Genomic DNA, 24,286 nt, shown 5'->3' on the forward strand with positions numbered 1-24,286 from the left:
ACTTTTTAAAATTTAAAATAAAAGAATAAAAAAATTATAGTTTAGCTTGGGTAAGGCAGATTCAGTTGGAATAAGCTTTAGTCCCCTACAACAGTGTTGGTTAAATTTCGAAATGTGGGTAGTCCTCCATTTAAGAAATAATTAGTTCCTTAATTATTTTCAACATTTTGAGATATCCAGTATTCATCAACTTTTTGTATTCCTCTAGACTTCTTCAGTTTTAGTATTGGTCTTCACCTATTCCATTTTCTAACTGTTTGTCTGGAAATCTTTTTGCGTGAAAAGAAGTCTGTGAATTCTATAATCTTGTAAAATTTTAAACTGGTCACTTGATGTGTTTGAAAGTAAAACACAATGGTGACCTTAAGGTTAAGATGTGCACACATATTTTCCATTTGCAAGAGTTTCATATTTATGGTATCATTTGCCCCCCTTTTCAAGTGTTAAAGAAGATACTGTCATTGTCCCTTGATCAGAGATGCAGAAACTGAGGCAAAGAAAAGTTAAGTGACTTGTGAATGTCAGGCCTAGTCAGTGATGTCTCAGGGATTCAAATCCAGACCTTTCCTTGATGAATCTTGTTTCACTACATTACAAGGAAATTTATAGCTCTTCTTCTTTTCTTTATTTGTAATTACAGAATCAATCCTGGAAATTTTAGAACTTTTAAAAATCAGTTGACCTTGCAGAAAGTAGAAACAAACGTATCTCTTCTGTTCTCAGCATTTGTACGCACCCAGGCCAAACCACTTACATGTTTTAGAACATTTCAAGTACATGAATGCTTTTAATAACCCAGTGAGAACTTACAGAGGAAGCGTTTGCAGAAAGGCTAAATGATTTGTTCAAGTCATCAGAATGGATTTTAGAGCTGGTGTAATAGAAAGTGGAAACAAATATAATAGAATCATCTTAAAATAACACAGGAATAAACCCACTCACAAAGAGTGTCTGTACAGCCTTTTTATCAGCTTCAAGGACCAAAATGAACATTTCCTGAAGGCAGTACTTAGCATGGGAGCTGTGCATTAGCACCCTCTGGTCTGTTTTTCAGGAACCACAGGGGATTCAAAAGCAGGAGAACAAACCAGCAACCAGTATATTTACATTCTAAAGAGATGCTGACAGACAGATGCGTTGTTGCATAAGAATACCACTCCATTCCATTAATATACTACTTCCCCATTTATAAACCATTTTTATAGCAATGAGTTAATGCGAAAGAAAGATAAAAGCCAAATGGATACTGACCCCAGAGTTAAGACTAGTCTAAATTGTTAGAAAAGAAAGAGTGGAAGCTGAGATGAGACGTAAAACATCAAGCAAGATGATCGTAAAATAAAAGCACTCAACTCGAATATAGAGGTAGAAGATGACATGTCTGGGTGAAGAGCCATGGAAGGAATGGCAAAGTATACTGGAGACAATACAGGAATGCTGTAGGCAGGGTTACTTTAATTAATCTATTGCAAGCCCTGTATAATGAAAACTATTACAATTATAAGCATGAAAGTTTGTAAATATATTTAATATAAAGAGTACAATCCTTTATTAACATCTTTTGTAACCTGAACAGGCACCTCAAGGAATCTGATCCATTTTCAGAAACTACCTGTTACAGAAAACTCAAGAGGAGGTCAATTTATTTCTTTCTGCCTTTGCTAAGTCTTTAAATTTTCTTCTCTTCAGCCGTAGTTATTATTTTCTCTCCCCCGCCTTCCTCCTTATCACCTTTTCCTTCTTCTTCTTCTTCTTCTTCCTCCTTCTTTCTTTTCCTTTTCTTCCTCCTCCTTTCCCTCTCCCTTCACTCCCCTTTTCGTCATCTTCTCTTTCTTCTCTTCCTCCTTCAGAAAAGAAACTTCTACTAAGATGTCTGAGCCATCAGGTTCCTATTTCTCATGTTCTTACTAAGACACGCAAATAATGATTCTTAGGTACTTCAACATTTATATTCCTTGGATAATATTAAACCATATTTAATTATTTTCTGGAATTTATTTGCTTTAATCTTCATTATCTTTTTTCTTACTTTTTTTTTTTTTTGGTGTTGTTGACACAAATAAGACTATGTGTTTACCCTGAAACTGTTTCATTAATTCATGTGATAATCACAAAGAAGAATCAGGGTTTTAAGTAAAAGAAAGGAAGAAAAGTGGTGATGAAAGAGTCTTGTGATTTGTATCAAAAAGTGCAAGCTGTGTTGCATCAACATAGTACGGTAGACTTACTAAATGTCATTATCCACAAATCACACATGAGAAAAGCAAGGTTTTTTAAAAAACAATCAGTGAAGTAGTGGCTGAACTTGGATTTTATGATTTTAGGGACAATGCCCACTACATTCCACTGCTACTTCAACTGCTGTGGGAACCGCTCCAGATTTTAAAGATGCTCTAATTTTTAAAAAATAATTTTATGGATAAAAAGAGATGCCAACCAGAATTTTCAGGAGAAAGAAAAATTTCTGCGATGTCACAGGTTTGCTGGAATGTAGTTCTTTCATCTGTAAAATGGTAGTATGGAAACTTTCTCAGGAAGTTATTAGAAAAAATAACTTCAAATTAACTTCTAAATTAGGCATATGAAGTACCTAATTCATACCTGCTATATGGTGGGTGTTCAATTAGTGCTTGTTCTCATTCTTGCTTGAGAATTATTTCTTAATGTGGTGAACCTTGTATTGCAGAAAGTTTTGTGGCTGTTCTCTGCACTATGGTACAGTGAATATTATCTTTGCCTTTCCACAGAAATTGGCATGTATATTTATATTCTTTTTAGACTTAAAAGGAAAATTTGGAGTGTTTAATATAAAATTCAGTGGAAAAATTTTTTTATAGGTAAATATATTTTCATGGGGATAAAATAGCAAGAGACGTAAAGGTACAAATGATCCATACAGTATTGCAACATGCTTAACTTCTCAAAGAGGCAAAGGACTAACTTGGAAAAAAGTCTAAACAGATATTTTTAAAATGACAATGCCATGATTTCTCTGTTTTCTCCACACTCGTGAGCTCGTACAAACATACGTGCATACATGGGCACACAAACACATACAGATTTTATTTTAATCAGTTAGAAGGAATGACCAGTAATCTAGTGATCACAGAAGGCTAAAACTAGAAGGAAATAGAGATTTTTTAACTCAAAACTCTCCTAAGAGTTGAGGAAAATGAGTATGGATAATGTAATGTCTTTCTGAAACAAATGGCAATGTCATCAAAACCGTCGTCTGTACGTTTTCCTGAAGCAAGACACTGTGAAGTTTACTGTGGTATACCTAGAACTTATTCATCTTACAACAAAATTTGTACCCGCTTTGACCAACATCTCCTCATTTTCTCCACTCTTCAGCCCTGGCAACCACCATTTTGTAAGATTAAAAACACCAAGTTGTAAGATTGTTGTATTTAAAATATTTCATTCATGAGATGTGCAAGAAATTGCAAAATTTCTGTTGCTTTTTCTATGAACTAGTTTATTCTAAAATTCATGAATATCTATATTACTTTAAGCTCATATCACTTGTAAACATTTTAATTATCCCCAAAGTTGTGGAAAATGCGGCCTCAAAAGTTGTATTTTTAGAAGTTTTCAAATTGTCTATTGAGTATTTGTTGGGGTTCAAAAATGATATTTTAAAAATAATAGCTTCCTTAATATATATAAAAATTACCATTGAAAATCTGCATTTGTTTTTGTGGTGGGATTGAAATAAAATACAAATCTGATATACTTTGAGATTCAAGAATGACTTTAAGAAGTTTACTTAGATTTACAGATGAGAAAACTGAGGCAAAGAGAAATTAAGTTACTTACAAGAGTCAAAGCTAGTAAGTGTCAAGCAGAGATTCAAACCCATGGCCTTTGGTTATTTTATTTTTTTATATTTGTATGCATGGTTATTTAGATGTATATTGTTTAATTTCTAAATATTTGATTTAATTTCAGTGTGGTTAGAGAACAACCTCTGTCAGATTTCAAATTTTATTGAGCCTTATTTTATCTCTGGTAATATTCCTTTCCTTGAGGTCTGTTTGGTCTGATATTAACATAGGCAAACCTGACATAAAAATTAGTTATAATGCTTACTGTATGGTATGTAATTTTTCTTTTCTTTACTTTCACCCTATGTCTTTTTGTAGATAGCCTATGGTTGACTCTTGTGATTTAATTTAGATTGACAATCACTGTCTTTGAAATGGAATGTTTAATCATTGTATGTTTAATGCAATTATTAACATAGTTTGGTTTAACTCTACTATCTCGCTATTATCTTCCTGTATCTCATACATTATGTGTTTCTCCATTACTCCTTTCCCACTTATTTTCAATTAATTAAATATTTTTTAGTACATAATTTTAAGTTCATTATTTGCTTTTTAGCTGTACTTTTCATATTTTTAATGGCTATTCTAAGGAGTATAACATGCATCCTTAATTTAACATAGGCTACTTAGAGTTAATATTGTACTCTCTCATGTAAAAATCTTAGTAATAAAATTCCATTTGCACTCCCTCTCATGGGCCTTTGTGGTATTGTAGTCAAATATTTCACATTGAAATATGTAATCTTACTTATTATTTTTACTTTAGATTTTATGAAAAAATGTTTTCTTTAAATAGTCACTCATCTTTAAATAAATGTTGAGAAGAAAAATAGTGTTTCACATTAACTTGCTTATTTACCATTTCTGGTACTATTCCTTTTTATAGATCCAAAGTTCAATCTATTGTCATTTACTCATTTACTTCAGCTTGAAATAACTTCTTTATCATTTCTCAAAGTGTACATTTGCTAAAGATTAATTTTAAAAGTTTTATTTATACAAAGGTATATTTATTTATCATTTTTGCTGAATATATATTTTTGCTGAACATATAATTTTGGTTTGACATTTATTTTTGTTTCATCACTTAAAGGTTGTTGTACTGTGGTATTTTGGCCTCCATTATTTCTGATTAAAAGTCACCTATTACTTGTGTCATTGTTCCCTTGTATGGAATATGTTGTTTTCCTTTGGCTGCCTTTGATATTTTTCTCTCCATTTTGAGTTTTCAAGAGTTTCATCATGATGTTCCTAGATGTGGTTCTCTTTGTACTTACCCTAGTTGAAACTAACTAGATTTTTCTTTTTTTTAAACTCAACTTGGGAAATTTCTAGTAACTACTTTTATGTCTCATTCTCTTTTTTCTTTCCCTATGAGACTTTGATTACATATATGCTAGATTGATAGTTGCAGTCCCTGAGGACAGGTCACCGAAGCATTGGTTAATTTTTTTTAAAGCTTTTTTTCAATTCATTCTTCATATTGGTTAATTTCTGCTGATTTTTCTTCAGGTTAACTAACACTTTCATTAGCATTCTCCAATCTGATATTAAGGTCAATCAGTACATTTTTTAATTTCAGATATTTTATTAATCTATGAGAAATCCTCATTAGATCTTTTCTATAGGTTTGTTTGTTTGTTAGATTCTCATCATCTCTTCACTTATTAGGACTATCTTTACCTCACAGTCCCTGAAGCTGTTTTTCACAGCTTTTTTATTACAAAATCTGGATATTCTTGGGGGCTGTTTCTATGGACTTTTTATTTTCTTAAGTACCAATCTCAATTTACAACTTCTTTGCATATGTAGTCATTTTTGATTTTATGCTGGACATTTTAGATGAAACTTTGTAGGAAATTGGATTATGACATTGTCTCTGTAAACTTGAATTTTTTTCCTATCAGTCAGTTGAATGATGAATATTCTTATTCTTGTCATGTTTTTAATCTATGCTAGGGAAGGTCTATTTAGGCTTTGAGCTTAATCCTAAAGTGTGGTCTTTTCTGAAGACATGGTCCTTACCCTTAAACCATGACTTTTCTGAGGTCTCCACTGAATGCCTCAGGTACTCACTGAGGTCTCTTATCACTGGTATTCTAGCATCTTCTATTACTGCTGGCCTTCTAGTATTTCTGTTTAGAACTTAGTCCCATAGCAGAAAATCTCTGCTACATGGAGTCTCACTCCTCGCATTGGCCAAGAACCTGTAGTAAATCCTCATGCAGACTTCTATCCTCAACTTCTGCACACAGCTATCTCTTCTTTGGCCACCTGCCCTATAAATTACAGTATTTTTTTTTTGTATCCTAGTATTCTAATCTCTGTATCCTTTGCTCAGAGAGACTGTAGTGTAACTTGATCTCCATCTCCCTGAATTAAGGTGGGAAAATAACCCCAACCAAAAGCTGAGAAAATCGTGGGGCTCATAACGTATATTTTCCTTCTCTCAAAGATCAAAGTCAGTCCTGCTGTGTCCATTGTCCGGTGCCTTAAAATGGTAGCCTCATATAGTTTGTCCAGTTTTTATAGTTGTTTACAGCAGGTAGGCAAGTCCAATACCTGTAACTCTTTCATGGCTGGAAAAAAAAAAAACCCATGGGTTTATATTTAATTTTCATAAAACCTTGTGAGATAGTATTTGTGAAGTAGGTACCATTATTATAATCAATTTTGTTGAGAATTAAACTCAGGGTAACTAATGAGTAGGGGAGTCAGAATTAGGACCTTGGTAGTCAGATTCCAGACTCTGTACTCTGATTCAATATATTATGCTGCCTCTGTAATATGAAATTATGTTTATTTCCTTCATAGCATTTATCACACTCTCTTTTCATATATTTATTAATATTTACTTGTTTTTTAACTTTGCCTCTTCTACTATGTATAAATACATATATATGTACACATATATAATATATATACACGTATATAATATATATAAACGTATATAATATATATACACATATATAATATATATACACACATATAATATATACACACGTATATATATACACGCATATAATATATATACACGTATATATATACACACATATAATATATATATACATGTATATATATTATATACGTTTATATAATATATATACATGTATAATATATATACATGTATATATATACGTGTATATATATACACGTATATATATACACACATATAATATATATATATATTATATATATATATTTTTTTAAAACTGCCTTTCCACTGCCTAGCACAGACTTTTGGTAGGCATTCGATAAATATTTGTTGAATGAATAAAAAAAATGTAAATGCCACAATTATAAAATAATTTTCAAAATTGAATCTTTTCTACATATTTGGTATTTTACACTTTATATTGGCTGGCACCTGTGGCATCAAAATTCTGCAACAAAAACACAAAAATCTAAAGGTGAGAAATACGGGAAAAAGTGACATGTATCATTAGAATCTTTACAATTATGTACCTCAAGATATAATTATATGATAAGAAAGAGTTACACCCTAATTTCTAATCTTGATAAGATAGCAGTAATTAGGAATCAGTTTTAGGATGTTCAAAACACCTACTGACAAACAATGGCACGCATCTGATGAAGTGAGCACAGAGTTGATGTATTTGGTGAATCTAGGCATTACTTTTGGTTGAAATAAAAGAAAAAAATGATATCCATGTTTGATACTTGGGATATGTTATTAGAAAAAAATTTTTTTGTTGATAATTGTCTCTAGAGCCTTTGCATCACTTTTTCATATTTTAAATGGCAATACTCAGCTGATTATTTTCAAAATATATCTTTGTTGAACTTAAAACTATAGAGTTATGGTTCTCATACTCTTCTACGAGACAAAACAACATGCACTTATTTTTATCAGAAACACAACTATATGATAGTTTTAAGCTAATTTTTGTGTTAACAAAGCTCCTAAAGATATGCAGTAGGCTTCACATTTACATAAAATTAAAGAAAGGATGCTTCAGCAAATGCAAATAAATGCAAAAAAGGAATATTTTAGTCTTGATTCGTGATTACTACTAACCATCACAACGCGAAAATACAAAAGCAAAATTTTGCATTCAGAGTACAACTAATGGTTGTAAGATATTTATAGACTGAGTATCCTGATTAATTAATTAATTCATTAAGAAATATATTTATTGATTATATTTCAGGATCTGCTTTTAAATCTGAGATCTTTAAAAACATTTTAATATTAGAATCATATGCATTGACTTCTGCAGTTCTGCAATATGACAAGCACAGAAAAATGATTTATTTCACTTGGTGCATTATTAATTGTATGAATTGACTGTTTAACCTCTATTGATTTGCATTTCTTAATGTTCATTTTAGGAACAGAAGCAAAAATTATTTTACAATAGAAAAAAAGGATACAAAAGTTAATTCTAGCATAATAGGAAAGATCATTTTACTATTCACCATTATATATCCTCTCCCCAGTAATTTTCAAGGTCTTGAAAGAACATTCTCAGTTTTAAAACAAAAGTTTTTAAATCTAAATACTGACTTAATGAAGGTAACGTTTCGTCCTCAGGAATTGTAACATTTAGTTGTTTCTTATATTTGGATTTTAGTGGAATTTTTGATTCATGTTCATTATGTATTTTTATAAGAGTGAATAGAACTTTGACCTGATCATACCAATGGGAAACTTTTATTATTATAAGGGTTTTGAAAATTCATCAAACCATTCTAATATCCAGGAGATATTTTTCTTAAAGTGTAGGCTATGTTGGTCGCCCTTTTTATGTGTAGTGAAAGACATGGAGAAGGTGGTATATAATTACTTTCAGAATTTCAATTTATTATTGTTTACATATGCCTAGACATTTTGAGGGCTAGTTCTGATTTAAAATATTTTCCCAATGTGCTCATGGGTCAATCAAGTGCCCAGAAATCCCAATACTTTGACATACTGAAATACGTGTTACATATCCAATATTGGTTCTTTCAAATGGAAACAGAATATAATTCTTGGACAGGCCACATGTCTCGATATTGGATTTGGAAACTATAGTTGCATAAAATGTTTCCAGAAAATACAGAGTTGAATTTTCTTTTGCTGTCACAGAGAATCTGCCTTAGGTTCTGTCATTTATTTAAGCAGGAGAATTTCTTTCAAGCAGGTTATTTTGTTGTCTATTGGTCCTTGATGTCAAGCTTAATCCTATGAGCTAAAGCTCTTCCTTAGGGCTGTGAAGAATCTTGGGTAGGACTTTTTCATTCTTGTGAATGTGAGGTCGTAAGTGACTTTCACCATGTTGGCAGATCTGCTTACATAACAGGTCTTAGTATACCTGATAGTTATATTCCCCAGTGGTTATTTATTAGTATAACTGATAGTTATGTTCTCCAGTGGTTATTTAACAGGGCGAGAGTTTTGCTTTCATGTTTGTATACTTTTGCTATTTGTGTCCAAAAGAGGTATAGGATGTGTGATCAGAGAATAGACAAGACAAATGTTCTAGGTAAATTGCTCTAAGGTGGGAGGGATAGAGGCATCATAATTCTAACAAAAGAGTTATTTGAAAAGCATAGCATAATCACTTTATCTTTACTGTAGATTAAACTGATTATTATCCTGTAGATTAAACTGATTATTACCCATTAAGAAATAGACCATAAGAGAGGAATATTTTAATAGAAAAAAAAGATAGGCCTGAGTAACCCTGGGAATTTTTGGAAGTCACAAGATAATGTAACGATACAGAGTTCTGAAGAGGAATAAAAATAGGAAAAATAAATCTTTAAGGACATAGATAAAACGTGTTTCGTTCCTGTGGACAGCTCTCACACCCTGCATGGCTTCCTTTAAGTCAGCTATGCTGTTACTAAATAAGCCATACACTTTTAAGTCTTATTAGCTCACGTTTCACAGAATTTCCTTCCACCATTCTCCATATTTTGTGCAATTTTGGAAATCCTCTCATCCTTTAATATCACCTCCCTTACTTACCTTTTCTCCCTTCTCTTTCCTGCAGTAATTTGCTACTACAGTTATCTGCGTTTTTATTTTGCCCTGAATTATGAAATAGTTGTTTATGTCTATATCTTTCATCAGGTATTGAGATGCCCTTTGTGTTTTTTGTTGTTGTTTTGTCTTTAAATTTAAATGGAAAAGAAATTGATACTATAAGTTTACATAATACCCTTTGTTTGCATAGATAGTACTTACTTGTAGTTATTATTTCGTTTTACCTGTGCGCATGATTTAAGGCAAGATCAGGTTTCCTCATCCGTAGATAGCATGTAACAAGCTTTGTCTCAATAAAACTTGCCACGCTTGCTATATCTTCAGCAGATGCTTCAAATGGTTTCCCCAGAGCTGCCCCTTTGCTGCAAAGCTTAAAAAAATACAGTACTTTAAATTTCCTAATAAACTTGGGATATAATTGATCTTTTAGATAAGCAAAACATATATATGCACACATTCTTTTTGCAAACTACAAGTAAAATATTAATATTTTGATTGTAAATTAAATAAATTGTTCCTGTTCACTATTATGTGACTTTAATAAAAAATAAGTAACACATTTTACTGTAAAATGCTTCCTGTAAAATATTTTTAAAGTATGATATATCTTAAAGGAATGCCATTTGCTGAGAATGTCTGTTTTAAAAATAAAGCACACGATAAGCAAAGATGTTAACAGAAAACCAGGTATAAATCATATTAAATACCAGTGCTTTTATGAAAACCCAGCTGAGCAATGATCTAGCACACTATCAAGTTTGATTTAATATAATAAGGGGTATCGGAAGTAAACTCCTAGGAGCCATTAACATCATCAGTGATTAATTTAAGTCTGAATCATATTCTCTAGGATGTTATTGAAAGAAAAGAAGTAAAAATTTATTAGAATTTATTGGCAGAGGCCACAGTATCTGAAAAACATGGCAAGAATGTGGAATTCTTAATAAAAATTCCAGGAATTCAATGGTTTCTGGGCACTATGGATAAACTATAGAAGAGGAAAATAATTATTTTGGAGAACCCCAAACATTAAGAAGTATCAATATAATGACAAAGGTAGATCAGTACTTTTTTCCCCCTCAGAATTTCCTACTCTTCCTTAGAATCAAGGCTGATGGGGAAGGAGAAACTCCATCTTCTGTTTAGTGATTTTATTTAGGATATCTGCATCTTTGCTCTTTTTTATTTCCATCTGTGTGTATACTGGGGGAAATTTTCTCACTAGAGATTATAATATCTGGAGTTAATATTTATTTGTATATATGTTAATATAAAATTTCTTGCATCCTAAATCCTGTTTGTTTAAATGATATAGTTTAAATTTTCTTTTATAGTTTAAGTCAAGATTGACTTGCCATTTACATTAACATTATTGTCAATTATTTTTTTAAAGTGCAGTTTGGCTGAGAATGGCTGTATTTTGTTCTAAAATGTATTTCTATTAGTTTTACCTTTATAAAACTAAAAAGAATTTAGAATCTAGATGTTTAACATCCCTAGTTATCTGATTCTATTACCTTTTGCTGATATCCTGTCAATTCTGAGAATTCATATTATTTTCTAAACACTTTTCAAATTTGATAGGTTAAAATGTTATTTCATCCATTCGATCAATAAATATTTATTGTTTACTACTAATTACCAGATAAAAATTACTGCTTTTACCTCTTAATTTGCATTAGATAGGTCTTTTTCATAAATTTTGGCTATTTTGCTCTGTGTACATTCCTTTTTTCTATTCCTTGTCTATTTCCATTGACATGTTAATCCTTTTATTAATTATAAGAGCTCTTTAGCTATATAAGCTATTTTTCCTCTTCCTGTAACAACTACATATAGTTAATCAAATGTAAGGGTTTTTCTCCTCCAAATTATCCTTTAGAAATGGTTCAACTTTTAGTCATATTCTTATAAGTACTCTCAAAGTACATATTATAAAACACTTTTCTCAATTATTTTAAAAAAGCATAGACTATTTGTGAAAGATACAACAGAAAAGACCTCAGTCACTGCTAACTTTGGATGCTTCATAAAGATTACGTGTTAAAATTAGTAATAAAAGGGAAAAACGTTAACACTAATTTAATAACTCTTCCTGAAATCTGACCTTACACACGTCAATCTGGTTGTAAACAGATCTTAAAATATAATTTAAGAAAGTATTGTAGTTTGAACATGGCAGCTTGAGACAGCATCTCCGCTTTTATACCAATGTGATCCCACAGGACCCAGAACTACCTAAACAGAAAGTTAAACAGAAAAAAAAAAAGAAAAAGATTTTTAGATGGCATAGCTCTTTATAAAGCTCAAGTCAGTAGAAAAAATGACTAGAAATTGTGTAGTTTTGTTTGTTAGTATACCATAGTATTAAAATTCTAGACCTTTGTTAATTTTATCTTCTAAATGAACTCAGCATTTCTTTTCAAGTCTTAAACTCCCAAACCTCCTGGATTTATCACATAAAATTTTATAGGAAACAAAAAGAAACAAACAAGCACATTGTATATATTCTTTGCCTCTTCCTGTCTGTGTTCTTCCTTAATGTGATGAGGCAGACAAGCTTCCTTTCACAGACATACTTGTTGTAGAATGAATGTGTGGGGCATGTGGGGAGCAGTTGGGGAACAGCTTCCATGAGGACATTCAGATCCTACACAAGAAGAGGAAGCAGACCTTTGGATTTGATAATTTTAAAGGCTTTGTCTATGAACACGTAGTCAAAGGGAGGAATAAATGCTTATCTTCTAATGTCTATAACAGTCTCTACTTCTACAGGATTCAAGGCCAGAAAAGAAATAAAAATAATCAATTTTAACATACTAAAGAGAATACTTCATGAAACCAAATTATATGAGAGTAGTTAAAGACAAAGATAATTTTTCAATTCACATAAAAATGGAAAAGAAGTAACTTGCTGGGTAGGCTTTAAGTATATTTGTGGTGATCCTGGTTTATTAATCAAGTATTGTAGATAGAGAACTTCCTTGATTTTATCAAAGATAGCTTTATTTGTTCTTGTACATCTTTGAAACAGGCTTTGCAATAAGGCAAACATTTATAAAATATATTTAATTTAAAGGTAGAATTATAGGTAAATGTAGAAAATCATTCCAGATATTTTGCTGAATTTTTAAATTTCTATGGAGACATTTGTAAAGATAGAAAAGTTAATTCTCCAGAAGATGAAGGATTTAATGTGATATGAATTTGTTTGGATGCAAGAAGAGTGACTTTGTTCAAGTCATATTTGTCTAAAACTATGCGCTAAGTCTTTGATGAAATAAGTCATGGAGTTAAGAGAGTAGAAACTTTTAAGCTGCCTAATTAGTATAACAGTGAGAAGACTCTGAATTAAGAAAATATAATATTAGGTGTTAAATTTTTATTTCAAAATGAAGCTTAAAATATTTTTGAATGAGGCATGGACAAATTATAATATTTAAGGGAAAATGCAGTGAAAATTCTTATGGGTGTAGTCGTTGTTTTCCTGAGAAGATATTAAATGAGATTTCAATAGTGTGTTAAAATCACAAGCTCAAATTTTAACAAGAAAATACATATTTTGTAAATATATTTGATAATTTCATGAAAGCCAGATACTTTATAAAATACTTTTTCTAAGGTATCTCAAAGCTCTTTTAAGAAATAAATATCAAATCTATTTTCAGAAATTGTGGCACATAATCTTAAGTTTGTTTAAAAACACAGATAAAAATAACATATAGCTCACTAATAGCAGAAATAACCAATATGAAATATGTTCTGGATACCTTCCCTTTCTTAAAAATGCAACCAAACATTTTTCGATAATTAGAATCATTATTAGCAAGATTGATATTACTAATAGGTTCTCCCTTGTTAGAATATTGTATGGTGAGTGAGTGCCCATTATATTTCTTGAACATAATTTTGAGTGATCCCTTAAGATCTAAGAGAGAACAAAAAATATTGAAACAAAAAATGTTGAAAAATATGCCATTATTTGAGTTATCAGATATCAACAAATAAGGATCTATATCCTTATTTTATACTGTTTTTTGAAAATTACAAAAAAATCTAAAGATTGAGACTAAGTCTCCTATAACACTATCACCATGTATATTGCCATTAGTTTTTGCCATGTTTTTCCATATTTTTCATGTTTTTGTATCATAGTAAATTGTATATTGTATGTAAGTTTTGCATTTCTTTTTATATGCTCTACTTCTTTTTATATGTCTTCAAATAAAAATCTAAAATGTGAGGGGGGAGATGGGCTAAAAAAGGTCAAATATGTGGTGACAGAAAGAAAAATCTAACTGTGGGCAGTGAACACACAATGGAATATGTACACGCCTTACTGTTGAATTGTATATCTGAAACTTACTGGATTTTGTTAATCAAGGTCACAATAAAACTTGTATTAGAGAAAGAAAAAAAATCAGCCCTTCTAGATCACTCTATAATGACACCCAGTCGAAAAGCACCCCCCAACACACAGAACTTCCAATTAATTCCTTATTGCTCCATTTTTAGGTATGCGCAGACAGTGAAGACACCAGACTTTTGAGGAACATTTTTTGCCTTCTTTTGTTTTAATCAAATTTAATGTATAATCTGAATAAAATAAAATGCACCTAAATAAAAAAAAACACTAAAATGTTTTAAAATATACTCGTCACAATTATAGCTGAGTATTTCAATATCCTTCTCTCAGCAAATGATAGAATTACTAGAAAGAAAATCAGCAAAGATATAGAAGATATGAACAATACAATCAACCAACAGAATGTAATTGACATATGTATATATATAAAATACTCCATCCAACAATAGCAGAATACATATTTTTCTCAAGTACTGATAAAAAAGTTACTGATATAAACCATATTCTGGACCATAAAATAAACCTCAACAAACTGAAAAATAACTGAAATCATTGTGCATATTCTCTTATAATAATGGAATCAAAACTCAATGGTAATAAAAACCTCAAAACACTCTGAAAATGGGCAAAAGACATGGATAGATATTTCACTGAAAAGGACATGCAGATGGAAAATAAGCACATAAAAAGATGTTCAACATGTTTATTGTTAGACACCATTAGTCATTAGAGAAATGCAAATTGAACTACGAGATATCATTACATCCTTATCAGAATGGATAAAATGAAAAAATAGTGATAACACCAAAAGCTGAGAATGGTGAGGAATTGGATCAATCACACATTGCTCATAGAAATGTAAAATGGTAGAGCTAACTACTATTTAAGAAAACTGGCAGTTTCTTAAAAAATTAAACATGCCACTGCTGGTGGACTGCAAATTGGCATAGCCACTATGGAAAACAGTATGGAGGTTTCTCAAAAAACTAAGAATTGATCTACCATATGATCCAGCAGCCCCTCTACTGAGTATTTACCCCAAAGACAATATTCATAAAGATATTTGCTCACCAATGATCATAGCAGCATTATTCACAGTGGCCAACATGGAAGCAACCAAACTGTCCTACAATAGATGATTGGCTAAAGAAACTGTGGTACATATATACAATGGACTATTACTCAGCCGTAAGAAGAGATGAAATACAGCCATTTGCGACAACATGGATGGAACTCGAGATAATCATGCTAAGCGAAATAAGCCAGACAGAAAAAGTTGAAAATCACATGATATCACTTATATGTGGGATATAAACCTAAAAGCAACAAATGAACAGGACAAACAAATAGAGACTCATGGACATGGACTATAGACTAGTGGTTACCAGAGGGTAGGAGGTGGGGAGGAAGGGGAGGCAGACGATAAAAGGGTCAAATATGGGGGGGAGGGGAAGGGTGAAGTGGGTAAAGGGGATCAAATGTATGGTAGCTGAAGGAAACTGGACTTTGGGTGGTAAATACACAATAGAATATACAGATGTTAAATTATAATGTACACCTGAAAATTATATAATTGTATTAACCAATGTTACCCCAATAAACTTAACACACACACACACTCAACTAAACATGCAACTACTATACAACTCAACAATTGCACTCCTGGGCACTTATTCCAGAGAAGTGGAAACTTATGGTCATACACAAATCCCTATGTGCATGTTTATAGCAACTTAATGCATAATAGCCCCAAACTGGAAGCAATCTAGATGTCCTTCAATGGGTGAATGATTAAACTGTGGTAAATTCATACTATGGGATACCACTCAGCAATAAGACGAACAAATGAGTAATACATGTAACAACTTAAAAGAATCTCTAGGAATTATGTTGAGTGAAAAAGCCAATCCAAAAAGATTACATACTTTATGATTACATGACAAATTACAGAGATAGAGAGAACCAATTAGTGATTGTGAGGGGTTAGGGATGTGATGGCTGTTGTGGTTACAAAAGGACATCAGGAAGGATACAGTACAGTTTAATCATGGTGGGTGGATACATAAATCTCCACACCATAAAATTAAACAGGATTAAATATACACACAGTACAAATAAATCTGGAGAAATGTTAAGATCGGTGGATTGTATCAATGTTAGTATTCTGGTGGCGATACCATGCTATAGTTTTACAAGATCTTACCATTGGAAGAAACTGTGTAAAAAGTACATGGGCTCTCCCTGCATTATTTCTTACAATTACATATGAATCTACAGTTATCTCAAATAAAGTTTAATGAAAAATGATCACACTAAGATTTAGATGTCTTTCCTTTTATTCCTCTCCCTTTTTTAAAAGCACAATTATAATCACCTTTAATTGAAGTTTTAAATGAGAAGATAAATCCTATCGAAGGAAAAATGTTTGTCATAGGTTTTTCCTGTCTAACTATAAACTGATTTCTATAACGGGAGCTAATAACTCATAATGAGGCTTGCTTCAAAGTTTTATTGAGAAGCCATTGTCAAAGGACACATCAGTCCCTTAACATTCTCATTATGTGGTCTCTTGTTTGAGCACATTTGCCATAAGACGAGGGTTGTGTTTAGTGATATACACAGAAGAAAATTGGTAAGTCTTTTTGTATAATGACTTCTGTATAATTTATTTTTTCTTAATCATCTTTCAGTTTGCTAGCACCCACTTCCAAGTAATTTTTTCAGGAGAGGTTCTTTTCAGAGCTTATGCATACTTGAGAATGTATTTTTGCTGATCTTATACATGTAAATGAACATGGCTGAGTATACATTTCTTGAGATGACAATTTCTTTGTAAATATGTAGTTCTCCATTTATATTCTTTTATTTAGCATGTAAAAACATAACTTTTTGATGAAATCATACATAATTTAAAAGAACTTCCTTTGACGAAATTTCTTCCTTTTCTCTAACATATAGTATTTTTCCTATCTTCTTATAATTTAAGTTATTACCATGAATCCCGATGTGTTCTATATTCATTTATTTTGCCTGGAAAGAGGTTAAGTTTTTTGTTTCTCTTGTGTTTCTATACTCAGACTTTTTTTTTTTTACGCTTAGAAGTTTTCTCCGGTTACACATTAGATTACTGGTCCCATTCCAACTGCCATGTTTTCTTTCTTAAAAAAGTAATTCTTAAGTTGCATATTCCATCTCTATTTTTTAGGTTTTCTGACTTGATTTTTTTTTTTTTTACCTCTGCATTCTTGGAGAGTATCTCAAGATCATCTGCTGCATCATCGACTTTATTTTCCCCATTGGTTACTCTATTTTTTATAAAAGCAATACTAGTGCTACTAAATGCAAACATTCAAATAGTCAAATATGTTACAAGCAATGTTCTAAGTGTTCTATATCTGTTACCTCATTTAATAATCAAAATATGAAGCACTATTTTTATACCCATTGTCTTAGTTCAGAACTGCTATAACAAAGTACTGTAGACTGGATGGCTTAAAAAGCAAATTTTTCTTTCTCACAGTTCTGGAAGCTAAGAAGTTCAAGATCAGGGTGCCAGTATAGTCAAATTCTGAGGGCCTTCTTTCAGGTTGCCAACTGCCAACTTCTCATTGTAATCTCACATGGCAGGAAGAGAGTGAAAGAGCTCACTGGCGTTCCTCGTTAAGGGAACTAATTCCATTCATGAGGGCTCCACCCTCGTGACCTCCCAAAAGCCCACCTCCAAATACCATTGCATTGGGGATTAGGCTTCAACATATGAATTTTGAGGGGATACAAACGTTTAGTCCACAGCATTCTTTTTATAGAGGAAGCTGAAGTTCAGAGAATCTTCTCAGACCACAGAATTAGTAATTGGGATTTATACCTAGATGTCTGACCCTAAAGTCTTTAATCACTACATTAGTGCTACAAAATGTCATTTAACAAACTACTGATCCATGATGAGATAAGCACAAAAATAGGGAGTAAGCATTTAGAAACTTTTAAGAATTCAATAGAGAAATATTATGTCTGTTGAAGTTCAGGATAAAAATTAGCTTTTGTAATTTTGTCTTATTTTTAATTTATTTTTCTCTAATAATTCTTTTCTACTATATTTAACAAAGTATCAGTCCACAACAGATTAGGACAAAAACAAAACAGGTTCTTCACCACCGGTAGTGAAAAGAACTCTATTAAACTGTTAGAAATTTAGGTAATTAAGAAATCATAAGAAAGAAAAAATATTCACAACTCTATTATTAAAAAATAACCACTGTTAGATTTTGGCATGAATATGTCTACCTATCCATAGCTAGCTAGTTATCATCTATCTCTTTTTCCTTCCATTTATAAAAATTATATTATTCATTATCCATATTATTAAGTAAACTGATTATTTATTTCTTTGAATATATTATAGACATTTTCATGTTAAATATAGATGTATACTATTTTAAAATAACTGCATAATTTTACTAGATCCCCATTTAATGTTTTTCCTGGTGAGAAATTTCTCTAGCGACATTAAAAGTTCTCAATGTCGTAAATAATGTACATAGAATAGCCTTATACATACATCCTTGCCCACACATTTGATCATTTCCAAATCATTATATTCTATCTTCTATAATGTATTCTTATGTTTATATTTGCCAAGTCAGGAGTACATAATTCAAAAAATTATTTTAGAATAAACATCATTTAAGTGCTCTCTAGAAAAGCTTTACAGTTTTACCAACAAATTATTTAAGTTCTTGTTTCTCTACACCCTCATCCATACTAGGTACTAGCAATGTTTAATTAATTTATTTATCAGATGGGCTCTACCTCACATGTTTATTGGCCATGTATATGTGTAAGTTTGTTTGTGCCTTTTGATCATTTCTAAACTAGGCTTTTTAAAATAAATCAATTTTTATTGATTTATTTTCATTTAGTAAATACGTATTTAAATTTTTTCCCAAATATGTAATTTATTTTGAGTTATGAATGAAGCCAAATATATACCACATTTTGGTATCAGGCTTATGCTAGCTTTGTAAAACAAATTGGAAAGGTTCCCATCCTTTTCAATGCTTTGGAACATTTTGAAATAGTTGAAAAAAATTTGAGTCTAGCTTCTTTCACCTCTTTTTTTTTTTTTTTGATTGTTGTCCTGTTTGGTTTTCAGTGTCTTCCACAGTTTTGTTAATTTATATTTTCCTAGAAAATTATCAGTTTCACTCATATTTTTAAATTTTGTCATTACAGTGGAGAACATTATATTCTTAGAAAATTTTAACTTTCTGTGTACTAGTGGTATCATTCCCTTTCTCACTGTCAGTACCACGTAGTTTTTTTATTGTTTATCTCTTAACTAGAATTTCCAGTTTGATTATTTTGCTTTTCTCTATAAATAGCAAAGTCTTAGATCGACTTTTAATTCTCCCATTATGCTTTCTAATTCACTAATTTTTTGTTTTTAATGCTGGCCTTGTTATTTTTTTTGTCCTTTGCGTTCCTTAGTTTTTTTTTTTTTCTCTTGTAGTTCTGTTACTAATATCTTCAGTTGAATACTTAGCTCATTTATTTTAGTTTTCTTACATATGTTTGTTGTATGCATATATAACAAATATATATGTTCTGTGTTTTACTCAGAAAAAAATTCATAGCTTTTATTTCCATCTCTTTTGCCAAAAGCTATTTAAGAAAGTATGGACTTCCTATTATTCTTTAAAACTTTATCACCTGCTTTCCTCAGTTACTTGTGAGACTATTTTTAGCATATTCGTTAGTCATGTATATTTCATCAGTTACAGATTTTTTTGCTCAGATCTTTCAACATTTGTCTTCTATTTTTTACTATTTTACTTATTAATTTCTGTGAGCTCAGTCATGGAAACCTGATGTTTTGGCATGTTCTGCATTTCTTTCTCCATCGTACAGAATTGAACTACTCAAGAGAGCTGCCTTTATCTGATGTGGTAGACTTTTTCTAAGTATGGATGTTATGATAGTAGAAACAGTGTTGAGGGACACTTCTTCGCTACAGGGGACAGATTTCTGAGAATGAAGCCAATAGGAATGAACGAAGCCAAATATGGAAAAGCTAGAAAACTTAACATTTTATGAAGACGTTCATTTAAATTAAAATATAAAAAATTTAAAAATAATTTTTGAAAAGATTTTAAAATGAGAAAATAAAAAGGCAACATTCTTTTGTTTATTTGTTTTTTATTTATTTATTTTTTTGTAAAGTGAGATTAGGGAATTGGAAGAAATAAAATTATAAAACAATTAAAAATTAAATTGCAGAATAAATTTTAAACTAGAAGCAATAAGTAAAGAACAGGTAAGTAATAAAATTAAATAAAAAAATTGGAGGACAATCTCTAAAAATGAAAGGTATTGAAGACTCTATTACTAATAATTTTTTATAATTTCTAAGACACTTTCATGTATATAATTACATTTAACTTCTTGCTATCTCCATGAAGCAGATAAAACAATTTGCCCCATTTATTAGGTATTAAAACCTATGCTTATAAAAGTCTAATGATTTGCATGTTAGTAGCAGAGGCTAGAACTAATTTTTTTTTTAATGAAAAGTTCTTTCCTACATCAGATTCATTGTCCTAAATTATTCTTTGCATTACAATTTTATTTTAAATCTTAGTACCTAGCACCTCTGTTAAACCTTTAGTAGACCTCCTTACAATTTACAATGATTTTTTTTTTTTTTTTTGGAAAATATGGTTTATGGATTCCACTTGAGTTTAATGCTTTCTTTTTTTCACTATATATGATCTTTTCAAAGACCCATCTTTGCGTTAAGAGACTGGTGTACGTGATGTGTTTGCTAGCAATTAGGTTGCTGTTTTCTTCCTGGCCCTCTCCTTGAATCTCACCTCATTGTTGTTATGCCTTACATATAAAACTTTTTTTGACAGGAGAATTGGAAAGGAAAAATACCAAACCCAAACAAACAAATTTTAACCTCCAGAATTCACTGCTCTTTCTTTTACCACCTCTTCAACTTCATGTCTCAAGGCGAAATAAATCACTGCTTGTCAATTTCCATTTCCCAAATGTTAAAGGGATTATATATAAAAAGAGAGGTACTGGTAGTGGAATTATGGGATGGAATAGCACCAAGAGCTCCAGAAATAAGTCTTTAAACAAAGTTGGGGGCTGCTGCATTCTAGTTTTTCTGAATTGGGTATGCAATAAATATAGGTAATCTAATATTTTTATCACCTGTTCTTCCTTGGAGATTTGGTTTTTGGAAATTCCACCTGGTGGTTTGGCAGATCTTTGCAGTTATTCTACTTTTTAGAAATTTCTTCATGTGAGTTAATGCATACGATGGTATGAGAATTAGACACAACAGCTAGCCACCATTCTAACCAATACGTATTTCAATGGGATCTTTAAAATTCCTTTTTAGATACCATACTAAATGTTCAGACTGCAAGGGTCTCATAATTAGTAGTTTTCAATTTCAATAAATATCTTTTTATATTCCCTTAACAGAATGGAAAGAAACTCTACTCTGTAGAATAACACCCATTGATTTTAAGTTTTCTATCATCTTGTTGCATGAAAGAGGAATGAATCAGAGAGCTCATCACTTATAACTTTCTACATGGTGCCACACATAGATCTACTAAAGTGTCTCTGTGGGAGAGACAGAGTATGTGAGGCTAAGAGATGCAGAGAATTATGTTCACACATCGGTAGACTTAAAAGTACCATCAGGGTTTCAGAAGCAATGCTTTTCAGCCAAGTAGGCCATGATGTGACCTCTATTAAATTTATGGGAATTGGAAAAATGAGGTTACTCCCTGGGTGACAAGCTGTTGAATGACACTAAAAAGTAATTAATCACTCCTACTCCTATTTGTTAAAATAGCTGTGCTTCGTTTTTTCTTTCTTTCTTTTTTTTTTCCCCCCAAGTAGCCTTCAAATAGAGGCGTGGCCACAGTGGGTTCATTCCACTGTGTTTCACCTTGATATGACCAGCCAGTAATTTGCTTAAGCTCTGAAGCATGTAGATAATACACATTAACCTTCAGTTTTTTTTCCAGGATACCCCTAAACTCCAGCTATCTGATGTGTAAAGCAGATTAGAAATGTGGCAGGAGTGAGATGAATTAATACAATAAATCTTTCTTCTTGTCCCTGCATTTCAGCTCATAAAGGTAGTGATTTTAAAATAAAGATAATGGTAATAGCATGCTTATTTTAAAGTAGTTATTTGTATTATAAAGTAAATGTATTATTATGTACAAACTTAGCTCTTGTACAATAATTATAATAGGCTAGCATTTATTAACTGCTGATTATGTGTTTGGCATTGTGCTCAGCCCTTAATATATAGGATCCCACTAGATAGTATTCTTTATAGATGCTATCTTATTAAATAATATTATTTACTATTCTCAGATATGGAAATTGAGTTTAAGAGAGCGTATTAACTTATCAAACAGTAAGTTTTAGAGCTAAGATTCAAAACCAGATCTGCTGTCACATCATCATCTTGATCTTATGTTCTAGATAGTGTGCTCCTCAGCTAGCCATTAAAATTAGTCATAGTCAAATTCTATAAGAACCAAGTTAAATCTCAGCAGCTATCATTAACACTGGTTTCTTATTTATGATTACTTTATTCATTTTTATATAACTGTGTGTGTGTGTGTGTGTGTGTGTGTGTGTGTCTGTGTTCGAGTGTGTATATATATATATATATATATCACTGGACTATCATTAAGGAAATAGGAAATAGTAGGATAGGTAGGATAGGCAGGAAAAGAGGTCAACATTTATTGAGCAACCAGGTAAGGCAGTTTTACGTACATTAACCACTTAATTACTACAATCACACATTTTATACACAGTTGACTAATTTAAGAAGCAGAGGAGCCTAGAACATGTAGAAATGGAGAGAAGGACTAGACAGTGCATATGGATGAGAAAAAGAACAGATGGTGGAGGTGCTACAGGGAGAAAGAGAGCATAGTTCTTGTGACGCTCACAGGGGTCCTTGTGATGAAGACCTTGGCTGGGAGCACTGAGCAGCTTGGTGGGCCAATGCTTGTCAGCTAGAACTACCAATTCCCTAGGCAGGGGGGTTTCTGGTCCATTTCTTCACTCCCTTCGCTAAATAGCAGTAAAATTAAAATTAATATTTTGGAGAATTTGCTAATAATTCTCCAAATTCTGTGGAATTTTGTGGGATCCTTGGTCTTAACATATAAGCTACAATTTTTTTTTCTTTTCTAATTTATATTCATGTTAATTAAATGATTTTTTATAGCCTCATTTTCTCTAAGTGGAAAAAGCTGAGATGCCCAGGATGGTATGTTTTCTTTAGAAATGTTGAGATAATAATACAAGTGAGAGATCAAAAAGTTACTTTTGACAGGACATAGTTTTCAAGAACTTAAGAATTAAGGGAATTAAAAAACTCAATAATTCACAAATTCATCGCCCTATGGTACATCTCTTGATTTCACTCTCATGTTCTCCTTCAGTCATTGTGGACATTCATAGCAGTATTAATTATTTTGGAGCAAACTCCTATGGAGCAGTACATAAGTAAGCAATTGCCATGAAAACGCTGCAAAATAAACTACTCCTAAACTCATTGGTATACATCAATATGCAAATATTTCTTATTCATGCATCTGCATGTTGGCTAAGGTTGGCCAATGTAGGTTATTATGTTCAGCTAGGCTTGGGTCAAAGATGATAGTTAACGCCAGTTTAACTAGGACTTGTAACAGCAGCTGAGATGTGTTTTTCTCATAGAAAAATCAGTAATAAAAAAAGGTAAGACAACCGGGCAAACACATTTAAAGCCTTGCTCATTTCGGGTCCACTAACATCTGATTGATGAAAGCAAGTCACATGGTGAAGGCCAATGTCAAGGGCTGAGACCATGGCCAGGGTGAGGATGTATAATAAATGATATGATTGGGTGGGGATAGGAGTAAAGAATTGGGACCAATAACTTACTACAAGCAAAAAAACAGGTCTATTTCTCTAAGAATTTCTTTTTCCAAATTTCTCATCCACACATCCTCCTGTGAAGGTGTGCATTGCGAGTTATGACACAAGATAAATGCCTAGGTC

The 24,286-nt window shown here is 31.6% G+C and overlaps 1 protein-coding gene across 4 annotated transcripts in view; it reads right to left on the reverse strand.

The window, feature by feature from the left end:
* SPATA16 (spermatogenesis associated 16) overlaps window positions 1-24,286 on the reverse strand; it is a 224,298-nt gene that overhangs the window by 144,883 nt on the left and 55,129 nt on the right. For all 4 annotated transcript variants that reach the window (XM_039865074.1, XM_039865071.1, XM_039865072.1 and 1 more), the window contains one exon: window positions 10,050-10,195. In XM_039865074.1, the coding sequence (XP_039721008.1) occupies window positions 10,050-10,195 (146 nt within the window). The remainder of the gene's footprint in view (window positions 1-10,049; window positions 10,196-24,286) is intronic.

Source organism: Pteropus medius, unplaced genomic scaffold (genome assembly GCF_902729225.1).
Source record: "Pteropus medius unplaced genomic scaffold, Ma_sr-lr_union100, whole genome shotgun sequence".
In the NCBI taxonomy this organism is placed as follows: domain Eukaryota; kingdom Metazoa; phylum Chordata; class Mammalia; order Chiroptera; family Pteropodidae; genus Pteropus; species Pteropus medius.